Source organism: Paramisgurnus dabryanus, chromosome 11 (genome assembly GCF_030506205.2).
Source record: "Paramisgurnus dabryanus chromosome 11, PD_genome_1.1, whole genome shotgun sequence".
NCBI classification, from domain to species: Eukaryota; Metazoa; Chordata; class Actinopteri; order Cypriniformes; family Cobitidae; genus Paramisgurnus; species Paramisgurnus dabryanus.
The window spans coordinates 13,828,948-13,849,748 of NC_133347.1; the positions used below are offsets into that span (position 1 = coordinate 13,828,948).

A 20,801-nucleotide genomic window follows, 5' to 3' on the forward strand; every position below is an offset into this window, starting at 1 on the left:
CTCAGCAGTGTCTTCACCAGAGTTTACACAGCAAAACGTATTTAACTTTTAAGCCACCTTTCCACTGCACACGACAAACAACGGCAAAGCGATACAACGGAAGTCATTCATTCTCTATTGGGAGTCGTTAAGGGGTTGCGTGAGGTGCCGACCATAATTAACAGATCTGTTGGAACTGTAAAAAAATTAATAAAAAATTATGCGACTACACCGCATGTAGTATAACAACTGGAAGTGATGTATTTCAGTGTATTCCAAACAAAAACTGTGTATGAGGTGAAAATTATTAAATTATTTAATTTTATCAGTAACATTTAAATCCTTGATTACTGATATCAATATGTATATGTTATTATTTTAATCTTGTCTCCTTATGTTCTCTCCTAAAAATATTGTCAGTCTTTGTCATACCTGTATATTCAGAGCTGTTTATTGTTTCATTCACTTGCGTTCATTTATTTATTCCACTATGTAAATATTAAAATGAAGCCTCTTGCGCTACAATGAGCTTCTCTCCCACGTTATGATTAAACTGGAACTTCATTACGACTTCCACTAGGGGGCGAACTCCGACAATCGTGTCTGAATGTCGTGTGCAGTGGAAAGGTGGCTTAAGCAACACGTCGTGTTGATCAATGAGTCATTTCAGGTTGCATTTTCATTGGCTATTCAGTATATGTGAGTCATACGATCATGCTAAATTTCTGACACTGCCAGAAAATTATCGCAGGCTATTTGCAAAACCATGACAATAGGCATCTTTGAATCTCTCCAACGGTGTGACAAATGACCACTGTTTAAGAGCTACGATCAGAATCGTAATGAATTTTTCACGATGGTCATCTTTTGTCTTTGACAGCTGAAAATCATGCGGTGTGAACCCAGCTTCAAGTGGTGGGAAAAAAATTATGAAAACAATTGTGGCAAACATGTGCTAAAGATTAATGCTAACTGCTTTGAATTTATTAATTACTTGACTGTTTACCTAAACGTGAATTAGTATTTAGCTAAATGCCATTGCATTTTTTTTCTGTTAACATTTATATTAGGTTTGGTTTTAAGTGCATGCGTGTTATTTTTGTATTGTGGCAATGCTTTTGCATGTATATGTATCTCACAGTTTAACTTTATCTATATCAGTTGCGGCCGGTGACTTCTTTTTTCATGTGTGTGGTTCCCTATTTCAAAATGTGTGTTCTGTGCATCGAGAGATCCTGTGTGCATCACTTGTCTTGTCAAAATAAGTGCCTGATGCAGACGCGTCTAAAGGATTTATGATTAAAGAGACTCTCGCATTTGCCAGATACTCACATGTGTAATCAGAGTTTACTGTTAAGGAAGTGTCTTGCATGCATTTTGTGAACATGAGCGTCTCTTTTATCATAAACGGTTTTGACGCGTGTGCAGCAGGCACTTATTTTGACAAAACGTGATGCACATGGTTCACACATGACACAAACAAACACATATTTTGAAAACGCAAGCAGCACACATGACACTCCAAACACTTATTTTGAATTTGCGCCCCTCGGATGAGCAGTCACGAGCCACCACTGATCTATATTAATAAAACAGAGAAAAAAAGAAGAGATAAAAGCATATTGTTTAAATTTTAAATATGTTTTCCATTCCATTCTTTTTATTTTATCTTCTTTACCTTATATCTTCATTAATTACTCCAAATATTTATTTTTTGAAAGCAGCTAAGTTGTCAATGCCTGAGCAACACAAATACACAAACAAATCCATGCATGTGCCATGCCTATTCTCATTAAACAGAAACCATAAACCATTTATCTGAACCCAATTACAATAGCTCATGGCTTTATTACCATGACACAACCTGCTGTAGTCTCCCACAGCTTCACATCCAAAATCTAATTCTCATTATTCTCTAGTTGTTTACTCACATGTAAGCATGAGCTCTGTGCGGGAGTTTGGTCTTTCGATGGAACCACATGGTTAATGATGTAAACACACACTGACACATGATTTTTGCAGCCGTATGACAGTGAGTGTGTGCTGTTCTGGAATCAGCAGAATCATGCTGATGAGTAATTTGATGACCGCATTGAGTATCTGTCAATGACTGCAGTGTGAATGCAGTTAACAGTACCAGCAGCACAGCAACACACACACAGAGTATCTGTGTGTAACAAATCTTTTCACGCCAGGGACTGGTAACTATCAACAAGACAACCAACTGAGTTTCACCAGCAACTGCTTCAAAACAAACTTAGTAACAAACAAGCAAAATAATTCATGCCACGAATACACAAAACATTCAGATTGTGATTACTGGAGTCTATGGGCCTTTAATAAAACTGTTAAGACAACATAACATTACATTTTGCATGCAACATTTTTCTTAAGTACACACATTCCTATGTGTCCTATAAAAGTCTAGCAAATTTACTCTCCTCTATGTGTGGTAAAGTACATCCAAAAGTGCAGCATAATCCAGTCGTGTGATCCTGTTGTGAGCAGAATGTGTACATGTGTGTGTTAGTTATTGATGCATGTGCAGCTGTGGAAGAATTCTAGTCACGTGTGTGTGTGTGTGTGTGTGTGTGTGTGTGTGTGTGTGTGTGTGTGTGTGTGTGTGTGTGTGTGTGTGTGTGTGTATCGTGCTGTCACCATCCCGTGGGCAAAACACGTAAAGACACATACATACATGCAGACTCATGGATGTGACACTTGTATCCTAACCTCTGCTATTTGAAGATGAAATCACTATGACATGTAAGAATAAGGATTTATATTAGACATAACTCACATCTAATTTAAAGGGATAGTTCATCAAAAAAAGAACATTATTTTATCATTTACTCACCCTCAAGTTGGATGAGTAATGTTTATAACCAAGAAGATCTGGGGCACCATTGACTTCCATAGTATTCTTTTTTCCTACTTTGGAAGTCAATGACTCTGCTTGGTTACAAATATTTTTCTAAATATCTTAATTTGTGTTCAGCAAAACAAAGAAATTTATATGAGTTTGGAACTTGAGGGTAATGATGACAGATTATGTGAACTATCCCTTTAAAATCCGCTTGAACAGACTAATCAAATTGTTCTGATATTTAATTTCCATTGAAACTTAGTACGGCAATATCCAACAATACCGAGAAGCATAAAAGCGGTCTGTCCTGATGGTTCCACAAAGCATGAAATAATCAGGGCATCCCTGTTTTTTTTTTTCAAAATCAGTGCAGTCGAGTATTTTAGGAGGATACGAAACCCAAAATGCCCATGCATAAGAACACCTTTACATTCACACACAGACAACTTCAAACATGGACATGGATTCAATGCTGAATGGGTGGAGTGGTATGTTTTTATATTATAAACCTCTCTTGGAAACATGAAAACTTTCAGTCAACTGAAATTTTGATCTCAAAAATAAGAAAATTTATGTGATTTATCACTTTATTGCAATTTGTCACATAAAAAAATAATAGTGTGACCAAAAAATCTGTTTTTTTTTATCCATTTAAACTTGAAATTGAAAATTATTTGTTACAAAAAATGAAGTACATTTTGATTTACATTTTACATTTAGTCATTTAGCTTTTGTCCAAAGTGACTTACAAATGAGGTACACAATAACACAGTATTAGTCTCATCAAGTCTAACACAGTATACATAGCCATGGCTCAGTCATTTATTTATTTATTTTATTTTTGACATAGAAGGTAAAGATAAAGATAGAAAAAATTAAAAGATTGATGAACCTGAACAAGAATCTTAATCATTTTATAAGCTTGCATGTCTAAAGGTTAAAGTGCATGAGTGCATGTGGCTGTTTCTGTATAGACACCCCTGGGCGGTCACTGATGGAAATAAATATTTCTGTGCGAGTCAGTGAATAGCTGTTAATTAAAAGTGTCACTCAGATTGCCACATGAGTTTGGCAGCAGTGATGGTTACTGTATCCTGTTTGGCACATGTTTAGATCACAAACAATTCAAACAAATATCACATAATATCAAACATATGTTACATAATTGTTTTTTTACAACATTTAATTTTCACCCTAGAGGATGCTGAAGTCACTAAGAGAGGCAAAGGATGAAGATAAAGCAAAGTTCCTCTTTGAACACTTTTATTAAGTAAACTGTGTGCTGTACATAAATAAATGAAGTACTGCAGACATTTCATGAAGAAATAATGCATAAATACTACAAGCCAATAGGCTTTATGCCTAGCTGCACTACTTCCTGAACTTCAGCCAGCTCCTTGTTTCCTGTCTGCCATTATCGGACAAACTGATTATTCCAGGTGTGTCTGATTATTGTTGTTGTGACTACTGAGGTCAGGCGCACCTAGATTAATCAGTTTGTCCAATAATGGCAGACAGGAAACAAGGAAGTGGCTGAAGTTCAGGAAGTAGTGCAGCTGGGCATAAAGCCTATTATCTTGATTAGCCCCAAATGGATGCAAAAACTTCAAAAACCAATTAGACCAACTAGGTTTATATTGCTATTAAACCAAGGCTAAACGTCACCTTTACAAAAAAAGTACAATTTGTAATATGCAAATTAAATGACAATAGTAACATTTGTAAAAAAAAGGCATTTCAATTACTGAGTAATAACCTTTTAATTTCCATTAATGTGAAATTACTGAACCTAAACAAGAGCCTGATAAAAAATTTTCATTTACAAGAAAATTTGTCAGATGCACTAAAGAGGGTTTTGTATCTGAACTGCATATTTGTTTAAAAACATGGTTACACTTTATTTTGATAGTCCAATTTAGACATTTTACTAACTATAAATAACTTTGCAACTACATGCCAACTACCTTTCAATAATTTGCAACTATACGTCAACTAACTGTCATTAGAGTATTAGTAGACTGTAAGTGTTGGGGTTAGGGAAGAGGTTTGGGTTAGTGGAATAAGTTGACATGCACCAGAAAAGATACTTATAGTCAGTTGAATGTCTGTTGAGATATCATCACAATAAAGTGTTAGTAGATATTAAGCAGACAGTCTACTAATTCTCTAAAGATTGGTAGTTGATATGTAGTTGCAAAGTTACTTATAATTAGTAAAATGTCTAAAGTGGACTATCGAAATAAAGTGTTGCCAAAAACATTAACAACATAGTAACAACTACTACAGTACTGCTAGAGATCCCAGTGAAACTGATAAAAAATGTCCATTGACAACTCTTTTTAACATGTTTCAAATAAACTAGAAAGTATTAGGAAAGCTGTCTGTCACAGACAAAATGTGAAGACTGTGTAAAATTAAATAGTTAAAAGACAGACAGATAAATAGAGTGAGAGGTTGAGCAATTGATGTTAGAAGGGTTATTGAATTGCCTTCTCAGCCAGTTCTGTGTAAATCAATTAATCTGTGGTTGTTATCACACATTTTATCAATAAACAATCCACCCACAAACATCTCATATACAGTCCACATATACAACACAAATCTATCAAAGCTACCCATTTGAAAAGCAGATGGTAACCTTCATTCAACAAAGTCCAATCAGGATATATACAAATTTTTCCTGCTTCTGGCAGCACTAGGGTTTGGTCAATTGTGTGCCAATAGATAATTAACCCAATGCTTATTAAAAAGTAACAGACACATATGAGCCTTACTGGACTTTTGGTTTTAAAGGTCATATGTTGCTGTTAAAGGGACACTTCACCCATTTGCATTAAGCTTTGTATAGTTAGAACCCCAGTCATGTTTTTGAATGGTCATGCATCATTTCCTCAGTTGCCGCTGAGACAGGACAAATACAGATTTCAGTGTTGCACTTCCTTCTTTCAATGAGGTAAAAATCATAATTTTGCATCATTGAAAGAAGGAAGTACAATATTTGTTGAGGGGGTGAGACTACAAACCCCCCTTTTCCCGGTCAAATAGGCACCAAATTCTAAATGTATGCTACATTTCGACTACAAATATGACGCACTTTCAATAAAGATTAATGTTTCTACGAGTGAAATGCTCCTTTAAAGCATAAATTATACCTGCAAACTTAAAAAGTTAATTGCCAGGCAAAATATTTTCTTTAACAGAATTCCCCTTTCAAAGCCTACAACAAAACGGCAGGTTTGGAGTACAGCCCTCTACTTCCCGGTTGAATGACGTCATTTTAGAGGTTTTGACTAAACTCCACCCACAGGAATATGTCAGTCGCCAGCTTTGGCTCAAATGCCTCTGCTAAGCTGTCGTATCACAACACACTTAACAAGCTACACAATCACGTATTTCTGATGGAGAGACTTCATAGAATAAGGAAGACATCAGCCTGTTTTTAGGACATTGACAATAGCGCTATACTGATAAGTAATTGTTGTGAAAAATACCGGAATTTTTTACACGTGAAACATGAACACATGTTATATTGCGCAGTGTAAACACAATCAAAGCTTCAAAAACCAAAAACACAGAAAGAACGGGACCTTTTACTCCGACAATAATATTATTATTAATAATAATGTTTTTATATAAATTATTATTATTATTTATTTAATAATAAATAATAATAATAACAATACAAAAAACATTTATATATAATGTATAATAATAATAATTTTATAATTTTTTCAATAGAAGTTGAGGTAGTGCTGGCATACAGCTTTTTAATCATCTTAACTTAGTTCAGACTCTCAATCACAACAAATCTTTCAACATATTTGGCCATTATTTATTCCAAATGATTTTATTCTTTTTTAGGGATTAAGGAAAATCTGTATCAGTTTTCTTGTTTTAGTTTGTTATAAAGTTCAGAACAAACAGGCAAATAAACATTTTTCTTATTAAAGGTACAGTTCATCTAAAACATTGTGTCTATATTTACTCACCCTTGCGTTATTTGTTTATTAACAGATGTTTCATGATGCTGAAAGTATGACTCACTACCCAGACATTTATGTTATTTACATTTCTGTGTCTGCAAACTTTGCTAATTTGTGAGTAAATTTAAATATGAATGAAATTTAGACGTAAATGATAACATTTCAGTTTATTTAGTTTATTTTATCTTTAAATATAAAACTGCGAGTGCTGCACTTGATGTTTTAAACTTGAGATGCTGTATTTAGATTGATTTCACACTTAGAGGCACATGTTTTCCTCCTGCAATAGAAAGTTAACATATCTGACTCACCTATCTTCTTGAGAAAATTGTGATGTATGTGTGCGTATATGTGTGAAGTAACTGAATGAAACAGTGTGCAGAAGGTTACTGTGTGTGCTTTTATCTCGTAATATTGAGCTGTGAATTATTTAAATAGCATCTATATCTAACACTTGTTTTTTGGTTGGTTGTTTCTCTTTCTGGAGTGAATCATGAGGCATTGAAAGCGTTTGCTTTGCACACTCAGCAAACTACAAATCTTCATGCAGTAAGCATTAAAAGCCAGTGAGCATACGTCACTTCTGCACTCCGTTAAAATGCATTTTCTGGCAGATTCCGAGCACTTCCTGTCTAAACTACCGGCCAGAACTGTTGAAGCAGCCCTAGGAATTATCTCAGCGCTTATTAATAAAGGCTAAGCTTGAAAACACATTGTTGGAGAGGACGAACGCTGTCTGTCACGACACAGAGTGCCGTAATTGTTTCACAGTCTCTTTTTGCACAACCTCAAGCAGCTTGTCATCCACACCGAACCGGATCACAGCTTTAGCGTACAGACGAGAGAATCAGAGACTAAATTAATGCATTTGGGCTTAAAATAGCAGCACTGCTAAAAATACAAAGTAACTCCTAAGATGTATTAGAACAGGATGAATGTACAAAAAAGAAAATCATAACACCTTTTAGTCCAAGCATTTCTATGTTTAAAGGGATAGTACACTTTAAAATTAAAATGCTGTCATCATTTACTCATACTCATGTTGTTCTAAACCTGTATGAATTTTTTTCCCAATGAACACAAAAGAAGATATTTTGAGAAATGATGTAAACAAACAGCAGATAGTGACCATTGACTTCCATAGTAGGAATAAAAAAATATGATGGAATTTAATGGGTACTGTCACTTGTGTGCTTACCATTATTTATCAAAATATTTTCTTCATCATTTATCACAATACTTTAAAAATATGTTTTTCCTACTATGGAAGTCAATGGTCACTTTCTGCTGTGTGTTTACCATAATTTCTCAAAATATCTTCTTTTTTGTTCATCAGAAAAAATTAATTCATACAGGTTTAGAACAACATGAGGATGAGTAAATGATGACAGAATTTTAATTTAAAAAAAAAACTCTCTCTTTAACCAGCCAGCAGTTTTGTAAGCAAGTATTGTTTATCTTCAATAATGGGCTAAATAAGAAACGAACAGCAATGTAAACCTCTGAAAACAATGTTTACAAGACTAAATTTAAGGATGCTGCAACAAATTTTTACAGTAAATTGAGCACCATGGGAAGACGAGTTATTACATTCTGCCGAAACAATAAATGGTGCACTTTGCATGGATATAAATTTCTTTTTAACTACAGGTAAATAGGTATTTTATCAGATTGCATGGAGTATAAAGCTGCCATAAGATGTACAGTGACTTAATCAAAATATAACCTAATGCGCGTCAGGCTAAAATAGCCATACTTCATAACCTTAGATAAATTCATGCGGTTGTAAGGAAAAAAGAAACATGGTGCAATGTTATTGGTTAAAACACAGGGTTGATCCCCGGAGAGATAATCACGATCAAACATCACACTCACATTTCGATGACTGTGAAAATCGTACGAAAACTTCTACAGTTTATATATCATACAGCAAACACACCCCAAGACAGCCTGACAATCTTCAGCTTTTCAAATGAAAACCATAACAAGACAGGCTAAAAACAGTTGGCTACCATATGGCAGCTTTAACAGGACCGCATAATACTCTCTTGGATCTGAGGCCCTTCCACCGGAATAACGGCTTGCTCATCTCGTTACATTCACTTACTATCATGCATCACAGTTGATGAACGACTTAATAAATAATTCCTTAATGCAATAGATGAGAGCCCTCCAGATCCAACCATCATAACAGAGATTGTGAGGTACATGAAATGCAACTTGGCAGCACACTTGCTGAAGAAAAGTCATTCTATCTCTAGCACATACTCAACCTCTCGGTGACAGTGTCGTAACTCTTAGCAGCCTGTAAAAACAGCTTAAATCTCTCCAGCACTGTTTAAACCACTTACATGAAAGGACTAACAGACTCAGAAGACCCAAATGTCAGCTGAAAAACAGCGAGAGAGTTTAGTGAGATCACTAAGGTCTGATCCTGCATGCTAGAGTTTTACCATGTTTTTTACAACTATATACTTACTGATTTAAAACTTCATGGTAGTGTAAACATTTATGTTTATGCATTTGGCAGATGCTTTACTCCAAAGCGACAGGGCGTTCACCCTATACATGTCATTTATCAGTATGTGTGTTCTCTGTGTGCCGAACCCATGAACTTTGCGTTGCTAACACAGTGCTCTATCAGTTGAGCTACAGGAACACATTATGCTTCTTCAGCATCTTCAAACAGGTTACTCTACCAACTCAACATTATTATATAGCATGCCATTATACTTAAAATCTGAAAATATATTCATGATATAGGCATATGAGAATTTACTGTCTGTTTACACAGTTTAGAAATCATAAAAAATAAAAACACATTAGTAAATATTAGATTTGATTCAAATGAGGGCATCCCTTGTTTAGGGAACCCTTGTTGACATAAGTCTAGCCAAAAAAAAAAAAACATTCAAAAGACTACACGAGCTTGTAATCAATATCTATAATGTATAGGAAAGTAATAACTCATAATTAAACGCATGATCACACACACCCATCAGCCTGTTTTCACCCAAGATACTGTGTTTTTGACTCGTACGTTGGCCTCGAGCGTTTTCTCTGCGGCTAGGAATGCGCTGCTGTCATTTACAATAAACAGAGAAACCATTTGCGCACTTTAACGGGTATTATTTGCGCAATCGATTCAGTTCCTCCCTTATTTTACGTTATCCATGACTCAAAACAGCATATTTGCAGGGCATGTAGATAATTATCTGCAATTCACTGACTAAAATCCACATGCGTATTGGGATGCCAGTTTAGCAAAATGATCACAAACAACCACTTGTGCCGAAAACAAACAAACTATACCGTTGCGCCTTACCAGTACACAAGCTTGTTATGAAGAATTGCAGGGGTCTTATCCGACGCGCAGTTGATGCACCACATCGTTGCGAGAAACAAGTCCGCCTGCGCAAGCGCTATTTCATCAGATCGTTGATGTGGCTCGTGCGGTCCTCGCGGCACGGAAGAGGAGCGGGAATCTCTTCAAATGGCATAGTTGGCGATTTCATGTTCTGTCATTAGCGACGAGATGATGAGGAGCCCCCAAACCCAAATCACCGAAATCTCTACCCTCCTCCCTGTCTCCATCTCTCTCTCTCAACCCTTTGAATCTTCAGGCTCGTGCAGCCAGGGTGACACAGCACTCAGAACGAGAAAACGCGTCTGCCAAGCGAGCTTGGCAAAGCGTGTGCTGCGTGACCCGCACCTCCGGGCGTCATTTGATGTGCTCTGTTCGGTACTATTAGGATCAATAAGCTGTCACGTGACACAACCAGCGCGAGTCACTGTGCTCGGTGGAACCATGTGGTGGTCAATGCGCGACTTTTCTAGCCGTGTAAACATCTCTCTCTCTCTCTCTCTCTCTCTCTCTCTCTCTCTCTCTCTCTCTCTCTCTCTCTCTCTCCCACTCACACATAAAAATATTGTTGTTTAAATTGTATACTGTAGTTTATGATAGCGAGGATGCTGTAGAATAGAATAATTATAGATCGCATAGTATTTTGTAGCATTATGGTTTAGGCTGTAACTTAAAGGTGCCAAAGAATGCATTGAATAATATGTTAAATTATTCTCTGATATCTTCTACAGAGAAGGTATGTGGCTTTATTAAATGATCCAGAGACGGTTTTACATGTCCATTTACAACCCTAGGATTGCCCTTAGAATAAAATGGTCTATTATTACCTTATTTGAACGGGTCATGAATAATAATGCTGAGCTCTGCTCTGATTGGCTGTTTGTCAGAGCAGGTCTTTAGAATAGCTGTGTGTGTGTGTGTACCTGGTAATTATCACGTTGTGGGGGGACCAATTGTCCCCACAAAGATAGGAATACCAGTATTTTTGTGACCTTGCGGGGACATTTTGAGGTCCCCATGAGAAAACAAGCTTATAAATCAAACAGGATGATGTTTATTGAAAATGTGAAGTAGCAAAACGTTTTCTGTGATGGTTGGGGTTAGGGTGTGGGGAAGGGAATAGAATATACAGTTTGTACAGTATATAAATCATTACGTCTATGGAATGTTCCCACAAAACATGGAAACCAGAATGTGTGTGTGTGTGTGTGTGTGTGCGTAAACAGACCTTATGTTTTTTGCCTGTATCAGACGAAGATACAGAATTTGAGGAATAATCCATTGTTAGGAGGTTGTTAATGGACGTTTCTTATTGCGCTTTTCCATTGCATAGTACCCCACGGTTTAGTTTAGTTTGGGTCGGGTCAGCTCACCTCACTTTGGTGTGGTTAGCTTTTCCATCGAGTTTAGTAACACTTCACAGTGGGAGGGATTATAGGGTTGTCGTTATATTTGCGCTGCCTACTGCTGTGACTTCATAAGTGGGAGCGTTGTACATTCCCATACATTTATTTATTTACTTACTTTAGGACATAATATACCGTGTTTTTTTTTTCATGTGGGCTGTCTATGTTCTCATCATGCATTTATTGCAGATGGACTAAGAATAATGGAATATTTTGGGGCCTATCATGTTAAGTGACAGCTTTATTTTGAACATCATAACCATAATAATGGCCACAAGGACAACTTGGCTTGCATTTTTGACAGGGACATCAAAAAACACAGGAGATTTGTGATATTTCTCCCTCTCTGTCTCTTTCCCTGGCCTCGGGACAGCTTTATATAATTCATTATATTCCACATTAGCCACCATTTCAATGCCCTCTTCCCATGTTTGTCATCTGTCTCATTCTTCAGCTCAAGCTGCTCAGTGTTCTGTTCCCTTTATCTCTCCTGTGTCACATTCTTCTTACATCTCAGAGGATCAAATCTTGTAAAACCTGTTTCACTTGCCTCCTTTATAAAAAACCTCTCTTGCAGCACTGCCTTGCTAAAGGCATATATTTAAAAAAAGACAAATTAACAGTTTGATCAGTCTATAGTGGATTACATTCATATTTTTTGTCTTACTGATGGTTCCCCGTTCTGCCATTGTGAAGGACATTACTCTGCTGCACCACAAGGAGGCACAGACAGAGGATGTATCCTGAAGATGTTTGAGCAAGAATAATAAAGTGCATCCTATTACAGATGACTTTTTATTGTAAACTATGATGCATGCATGCATAAATTCCCCTTCGCCCACATATGATTTCATCAAATATATCTGCATTTATGCTGTGTGCATTTCCATGAAAGAGAAAGCTGACCAAAGACATCAAGGAGATTGGTAAGAGGGCCTCTGAGAGATGTGTAGTCACATAATCAAGGGCTCACATTAATTACAAATTTTTCAAAGGGGGGTGAGGTGAAAGACGGAGGGAAATTAGGGTCTAAAATCGCCTAGGTGTGGCTGACTAAACATACAGGATAATTAAACCATTGGCTTCTCTCTTCCACCCTCCAGTGATGGCAAACAGTATCATCCTGCTTTATTTTACAAAAATTTACTTGTGACTTAGATATACAGGACCACCGCCTTCACACTGAAGACACAGTGACACTAAATAAACCACACCGACCCACAAAAAGACCCACACAGTGCCTCAAACTCAAATTGATACAGGTTCTCTATTACATGATCTAACTTAACCATTCTGATACAGGCCTATTTTATTTTACTGTTCTTAGCCACTACCCATGCACTAGTAGTCCATTTCAATATCTCCAAGTTGCCACGTGATGCAGTATTTCACATGATGAAACAGACATAAAGGTTCATGTCGACAGAATGTGCACTTAAAGCCTCCCATGGTGGGCGGAGTCAATATCAGTCTCCTTGAATTTCCCCTTTCATGATTCCCCAAGAACAATGCTACAATGTGCTGCTGACTGCAATATTAATAAAGTCTAACTAGGTCATTTGAGCGATCATAAAGATTTGGCCTTAGAATGCAGCTGGTCCAACCACCAACAGTAGTTGCCTAATAAACAGCATTCTTCTGTTTGTTTACAATGCAAAACTTGGGAACTGAACTGTATGTGAATTAAACTGAAAAAGCGGTGTTACAGTTACAGTAAGTTCATGGGAATTTATAGTAAAACTTTATTTTTATTACACCTAATGTCACAATGCTGAAAATAATTCATCCATAAATAATAAAAGAAGTAATTTCTCATCATTCCTTATTCTTTCAGCAGTTCGCTCTTGCTTTACTTTACATTTGTCCATTACTGTAATCCTGTTTACCAATCTATCATTTCTTTCTCTCCATTTCTCTCCGCAATCATACTGCCCCCTCTCTCTTATTACTCATTATCTCTTTTCCCATTGCTTCCACTATTTATCCCTCCTTCCCTGTGTTGTCACTTTCTCTGAAAGAGGCAGATTCAGAAGGGGGGGCAAAGGAGGAGAGAGTTGCTTGGTGACGGTTGCTGAGAAACGGATGTGGGAGGGGTGCAGAGAGCTGGAGTCAAGAATGGCGTTGCCTTGGCGACCAAGGTTTCACACTGTCTTACAGGATTTGGCGCAAGATGGGAGGGCTCTGTGAGCCTCTTAGGGGTTATACAGCACAATCATATTATCACACATACACAATATGCATGTACATATGTCAAAACACCCCACAATTACACCAACACTACAGCTAATATGTTGTTTTAAGGATGAAACAAAAAAAAAAAAATACCAAAACAACATAATGTGTTTTTTTCTGTTCCTTTGATCTGACTGTGAAGTATAAATGAGATTTTCATTTCTTATCATCTGAATTTAAAAAAATTAACTTTTTTGAAAATTCAGAGATTTTAAATGTGGGGCAGAGACTGCTTTAAAACAACTTTATTTACAGTAGCGGTGATGCTTTATTAACCAAACTCATAGAGAATTCCCACATAATCTGTATATTAAACTGGCGTAAGAGTAGCTACTTTCAGTACACTTTGTTTACTGAAAGTCTTGACCTAATACTGTTTGACTTGGATCAAACAGAAACAGCTTTATAGGAAATGTACCATTTTAATTTAAAGTTTATAGCCTACCATTTCTATACGTTGAAATACAGATCACTTGAAAGATAATCCAACAGCACTGATTTTACTTTCATGGGAATAGTAAAAAAAACTGTATAGGTAATGGAAACACCTTTGTCCTGTATAACAGCAATTGATGCAAAATGAAATAATGATATTAACCTAATGCTTTATGGGGCGGTTTCACTGAAAGGGATTAGACTAGTTCTAGCCTAAAATAAATGTGAGGTGTCCAAACTCAAAACAACTTGCACTGACATATCTTAAAATACATAAGTGCCCCTTGTTTTGCCTCAAAATGCACACAAAAGTAATGTTTTTAGAAAAGCATGTTTGTTAAAACTAGTTATATTTCATAATTAAACTAAGGCCTAGTCCTGGCTTAAGATAATCCATTGTCTGCGAAACCACCCCTATAAGTTCTTCAAATACTTTGGCTTCAAATCTGCCTATTCCCGGCCTCATGTCATTCAGAAATACCCGTTTGTTGGCAGAATCCATTAAGAATCTGATAAAAATGCTAATTTACAAGAAAACATGCCAGATGCACATGCATGAGCTCTTTAATTGTCTCTTATAGAGACTAAATTCAATATGGATGGTGGAGGAACTGTCCATTGTGCTGAATACAGCCTGCATGCTTCAGAGCAGCCTGACCTCTCTTACATGTAAATTGCTTCATTATGAACCTAGAGCATGAAAGATGCATTGCACAAAAAATACATATAACTTATTTCCCTCAAAACAAGTAATTACATTCAGTAACTGAACTTTCCCTATGATATACTTTGGGGAAACAGTTATATTAAAAGCTTTTTAGCTTTACTAACAGTAAGAGAGTACTGCTTGAATTGAGTTGGGTTTGCATGTTGCATTTTACTTGTCAGAGGTTGGTTGAAAGAAGCGTAAGAGTTTTACATAGAACTGCTATGGACAGTTTAGCATACGTTTTAATTTGATTCTGATCAACAAATTAAGTCATTTTAAAATCATGTTTAAAGGCGGGGTGCATGATTTCTGAGAAACGTTTTGGAAAAGGGAGTCAGGCCGAGTATTAATACACACTTGTAGCCAATCAGCAGTAAAGAGCATGTCTACTAACCAACATCGCTGCCTGGGTTGCGTATGTGTGGGGCGGATCTATGAAAAGAAGGTCCAGATTCTATTGGGGTAGGGGCGTGTTTGTTTAGGTGATTTCAAATGTCAACATTGGCTTTCAGAGGTCTTGCACCCCGCCTTTAAATAAGAAAATGTTCACAATTGACCCAGCAAAGGGTTAAAACAACTCAGCATATTGAGTTAAAACAACCCAGCATATCCTATATTACAACCAAATGGGTTGGATTCGTCCCTTTTTGAGAAAATAACCCACCCCTTTTTGGAGTGTAATGTGCAAGATTTTAAACAAGTCAAGTTTCCAAACAAGAACAACCAAGGAGGAAAACAAATTGTTCAATAAAATCATTTGTTTTGTTTTCTTTGTGCACAAAAGTGTTCTCGTCGCTTCATAATATCATTATTGAATGACTTATGTAACATGGACCTTTTTGCTGTTGTCTTTCATACTTTTTTGGGAAACGGATTGTGAAACTAACTGAATTCAATGGGACAGATAAAAGCCTCCCAGTTTTCATCAAAAATATAAAAAAATGTGTTCTGAAGACAATCGGAGCACTTTGTGGTCTAGAACGACACAGGGGTAAGTGATTTATGATAAAATGATCATTTTGGGGTGAACTATCGCTTTAAATGCACAAATTTACAAAAATACCACTGTCAATGCCTCTGACAATGAACTTAACTCTACTACTTGGTTTGCATGCCAGCCAGACCTCAAAGTAATCTAGTAAGATTGGGGTGTACATAAACTGCTTGTACTGTACATACATTTCAAGCTACAGTACTACAGAGGTAACGACACAATATTCTCCAACAGAACACATGGTCTGCGTCGTTCCTCAGATCAATCCTCTCATCCTTCAAATGAATAAATACATAAATACAAAGTGGCATAACCACTCCCAGCACCCTAATGCTCTCACTCAATCCAGTTTTATCATATATCAATGTCATTCATTCTCATTCATTATATAGCTGTGCTTTACACATGCAGATATACTATTTGGTATAGAAACAGCCATTAAACATTAAAAAACAACATCCAGCTTAAAGCCTCACATTACAGGACACATGTAAATCCAAGCAAAACACAAATCATACACACAAATATACTCACACTCAGCAGAACGTATATTACACTGACATAGTGCATTATTACTGTACTGTATGCGTCAACATGACGGCACTGCTGAACAGACCTACATAATCTACCAGCCGTGTGCCGAGCAGAGACACCCTCATCTTTTGATGTGTGCCTTTACTAATCTGCGTTTAGCTCCCTTTCATGATTACCACAAGCTGACGCGTGCTGTCTAGCAAACAAGATTAATCCGACACAGTCGTCTCCGCTGAAACATATTAGCAAATTAACAATTTCTCAAATCCCTCAAAGTTTAAAGTCACAGGCAGCAGTAGACCATCGGCATCCGGTCTTTGATGATTACAAACAGGCCCGGGGTGGGTAATCGGGAGAACCGGGAGAATTCCCGGTGGGCCGCTTCACTTTTGGGCCGGTCGAGAGTTTTTTTTTTTTTTTTTTTTTTACATTTGTCACGTTAGTGAGTCTATCTTCTCTTAAATGACACTTCACACGTTTCGCATTGACACTGCAGCGCGCAGCCTCTGCATGGGTTGTACCATGTGAGGGAGTTTTCCCCTCCCCTCCCATAGAGTTGGTTCGGTCCATAGCACGTCCAAGAAAACTTTTCTCCGGTAGGCTGGGCCAGCCCTACCATAACAATACGCGTCTGAGAGGAGGAGGGCGTAAAACACAGGTTGAAGAAAAAATACATTGGAGGAGGATGCTGCCAAATGTGCCAAACTTACAGATTTATTTTCAAGAGGACAAACAAAAGTGACAACAGGTAACTTAAAGAGAAATAAGCCTAGTAATGATTAGCATTAGCAACGTACTTATTTGGCTAATACCGTTGTCAAACTATTTACAAGCCAAAAAAATTTTTTGTTAAAATATTACCCTTTTGTGTATACATGGCGATTCATAGACTTTAAAAATATTATGCAAGCAGCTTCTGAGCGGTCCCCCGCTGAAAATGAGGAGGCCATGAGTAAACAACATGAATTAAAGTTATTTAACCCTCAGGTTGTGTTCACAACCCTATAACACCTTTTGTTTTCCCAGTAAAAAATGACCAGCCTAAAAAAGCTTATAAATCACTTGTTATGCCATTTGCCCAATATTGTATTCAATATTTTTATCAAATTGTTTTCTTTTTTAATAAGGACTTTAAAATTTCTATTTGCATTAATCATCGGCCTCATAGCATTAGCAATGCTAATAATTTATCAACCTTTCCTTATGGAATACACTCTGGGTTATTTACAGAGATGTATAAAGTACTAGCGACCCAGACTTGAGTAAAAGTACAAGTGCTCTATCAAAAAAGTGACTTGAGTAGAAGTTGAAGTGCTCTTTAAGCACAGCACTTAAGTGGAAGTACTAAAGTATTAAACATGCTTTGTACTTAAGTATTGCAAGTAGTTTATTTTAAAATATACTACTCAAGTACTGAAAGTAAAAGTACAAGTATTGTGTAATGTAGTTATTAAAGAAAACATTCAAAAGTTTGAATATGATATTGTTTATATTATTTCAAATGTTTAAGCTAAAGGACACTCACAATTCCTTTGGCTGTAGCAGGAGTACAAGGACATGAATGTTCAGATAATTCAGATTAATTTAACTGATATGGCGATAGAGAATTCAGAATTAATGAAATATTTGTCGATAAAATGGTAATAGGTAAAGGTAGAAGGTGTTTCATTGAATTTAGGTTTCCTTCTTTCGCGCACACTCGCCCTTTCTTGTGCATTCTCTCTCTCTCTGTCTTTCTCGCGCACTTTGGTTCTCTCTTCGTTTCACATTTTTCCACAACCCCGGCTCATATTTGTGAGTGAGAGGGAGGAAGGGGTCGCACTTCACTATCTCCAATTGGTTCAGACCACCATGTGACCATGATTCGTAACATTTGAGAGTAACGAGTAACTATGCAGCACATAAAAAATGTATTGGAGTAAAGTATTAAACTCAAAGAAAAAATGTACTGAAGTAAAAGTGGAAGTAGGAGAAAAAAAATTATACTTCAGTAGAGTACAGATACTGTCTTTTAGTACTTAAGTACAGTAGTGAAGTAGTTCTACTTCGTTACTATACATCTCTGGTTATTTATATATTTTATATATTAGACAGAACACGCTGCTGGGTTAAAATTGACCCAGTGCTGGGTTGTTTTAACCCAGCTGTTGGGTTATTATAATCCATGGTTGCATAACAACAACCCAACATTGGGTTATTTTTAACCCAGTATGTGTTCTGTCCAATATTTACCCATTATGGGTCAAAAGTAACCCAGCCTTTTTTAGAGTGTAGAGGAATATTTTTGGTAACTTCTTATCTTAAGTGAAATATTATTTAACTTTTACCTTATTTGTTGAACCATGATATTAATAAAAACTATAGTAAGAGCTGAACTGTTGCTTTATTTATCCAATTTAAAAAAAGTGCTAATTTGGAATAACACTATGGAAAAAGTGGGCCGGTCTTGGGCCTGAAACTCCCGGGCTGAAAAGTGGCCCCACTCCGGCCCTGATTACAAACCAAGACGAGGGCCTCGGTAAAGTTGGACAGCCTTCAGCCGGGAATACTGAGTCACTGAGGATTTTGCTTTTGCATGAAGGGCTATTAACTGGTTGCTTGAAAAGGTTCATGCTGACTCAAATGATGAACTTTACAAATCTTATGGAAGATATTATGCCACAAGTCTCATATGTCTATAGAGCTATCTGCAATCAAACATGTTTGTATACTGACTGCTAAACTGTGAAATTGACAGTTGTTCCAGGAAACCGATTTCCTTGCTGTTCTTTGTAAAGCCTTGGATCTACCACACTGTAAAGAGTAATAATTTGGATCAATTTAAAAATAACTTTAAATGGTTACACCTAAAATATTCAAGGTTTTTCAACTTAAAACTTCACTTTAGGTGAAAAATTTAAGTGGAAAAAAGTAATTTTTAAGTTGATATAACTTTTTAACATATACAGTCTGCTTACCACATTTATTAGACCGTCACACAATGTATTTGTGACACGGCTCCCCTAAACTAACATTATTGGTGATTACCAAAATAATTTTTTATCTTTCTGTATTGGTAAATCCACCAGTATGTGTAAACCCTTTAGTCACAGTACACAGTAAAAAAAATATATCAAATCAACATATATTATTATGTAACTTTAACTTAAACAAGTTAAAATTGTTTAACTTAAGTTGTTATGTCAACTTAACACAAGTAAAAACTTAAAGGGGCCAAAAAATGCATTGAAATAATATGTTAAATCGTTCTTTGATATTTATATATAACTAATTGTTTGGAGATTGTTAATGGATGTTTCTGATGGGTAAGTTTGTGTTTTTTTTCCAGTATGAACCTGCAAAACGTAACTGTAAAGTCAACAGTAGAACTTCAGCCTAAACGCTAGCATATAGCATTAATTAGCATATAGCGCTTAATCAACAGTCACCACGTTTTAGCATTGTTACAACTTAGTAATTAATTTAATGTGTAATTTTATGTTGGGGCGTACATCTCGACTGTGATGTCACTGTCAGTGTTACCTTAAAGGAGACATATCATGCTAAATCCACTTTCTTAGCTCTTAAATGCATTTTGTTGTATATTTGTAGTGTTTATAAGTACATAAAAGTTGAAATTAGTCTCTTCAGGTGCTTTGTTGATATCTTTATATTCTGATTTGGTCATATTTTCCAACCTGTTCTGATTTTTCTATTATCTATTACGTTTTTTAAACAATTATGTCACAATATTTGTAGCGGAACTGCCAAATAAGGACATCGACTCCAAGCCCAACACTTCGAGCAATCCGCCATTTTTTATTTCTCGCTGCGATATTGTAGTCCAAGCTCAAGGGTGCAGAACTTACGAGAGAGTAAGAAATGTACCCATATCTGTGGGTAAAGTCATTTTTGTGTGCCCGAAGCACTTCAAGGATAACTGATTCACCAATCTCTGCCAGTATAAAGAAGGATTTGCCGATAGACTTCGTCTGATTGAGGGGTCAATTACTTCTATCTTTGGAGATGACGAGCAGAGCACTTCGGTAAGCTGTAAATAACTTTAAAAAAAAAGTAAAGTACACGGTGGTCATTGTTTAGCGGTGCCGTTTCTCAATCCGAAGACTGCAGCCTGCGGAGATCGCTTTTTGGTCATCAAGCCTGGTTTAATTAAGTTAACTGAGCATTACATTTGCAAGTCATGAGCATATTACAACAACTTACGATTAACTAAGAATAATAGTCAACTTTATAATTGTTAATATTCTGAAATAAGACCGTCTTGATGACGTATGCACCCTAGAAATGCGACCTCCGGAGGCT

At 36.5% G+C, this 20,801-nt stretch overlaps 1 protein-coding gene across 3 annotated transcripts in view; it reads right to left on the minus strand.

Annotated features, from left to right (window-relative positions):
• The window catches only part of iqsec2a (IQ motif and Sec7 domain ArfGEF 2a), an 88,521-nt gene that overhangs the window by 27,770 nt on the left and 39,950 nt on the right, over positions 1–20,801 (minus strand). Inside the window, exon 1 of one of the 3 annotated variants that reach the window (XM_065246900.2) lies at positions 10,151–10,646. The exons of the other annotated variants lie outside the window; for them this stretch is intronic. Coding sequence (XP_065102972.1) covers positions 10,151–10,215 — 65 coding nt within the window. The 5' untranslated portion in view covers positions 10,216–10,646. Of the gene's footprint in view, positions 1–10,150; positions 10,647–20,801 lie in introns of those variants that run through there. 3 annotated transcript variants of the gene reach the window in all.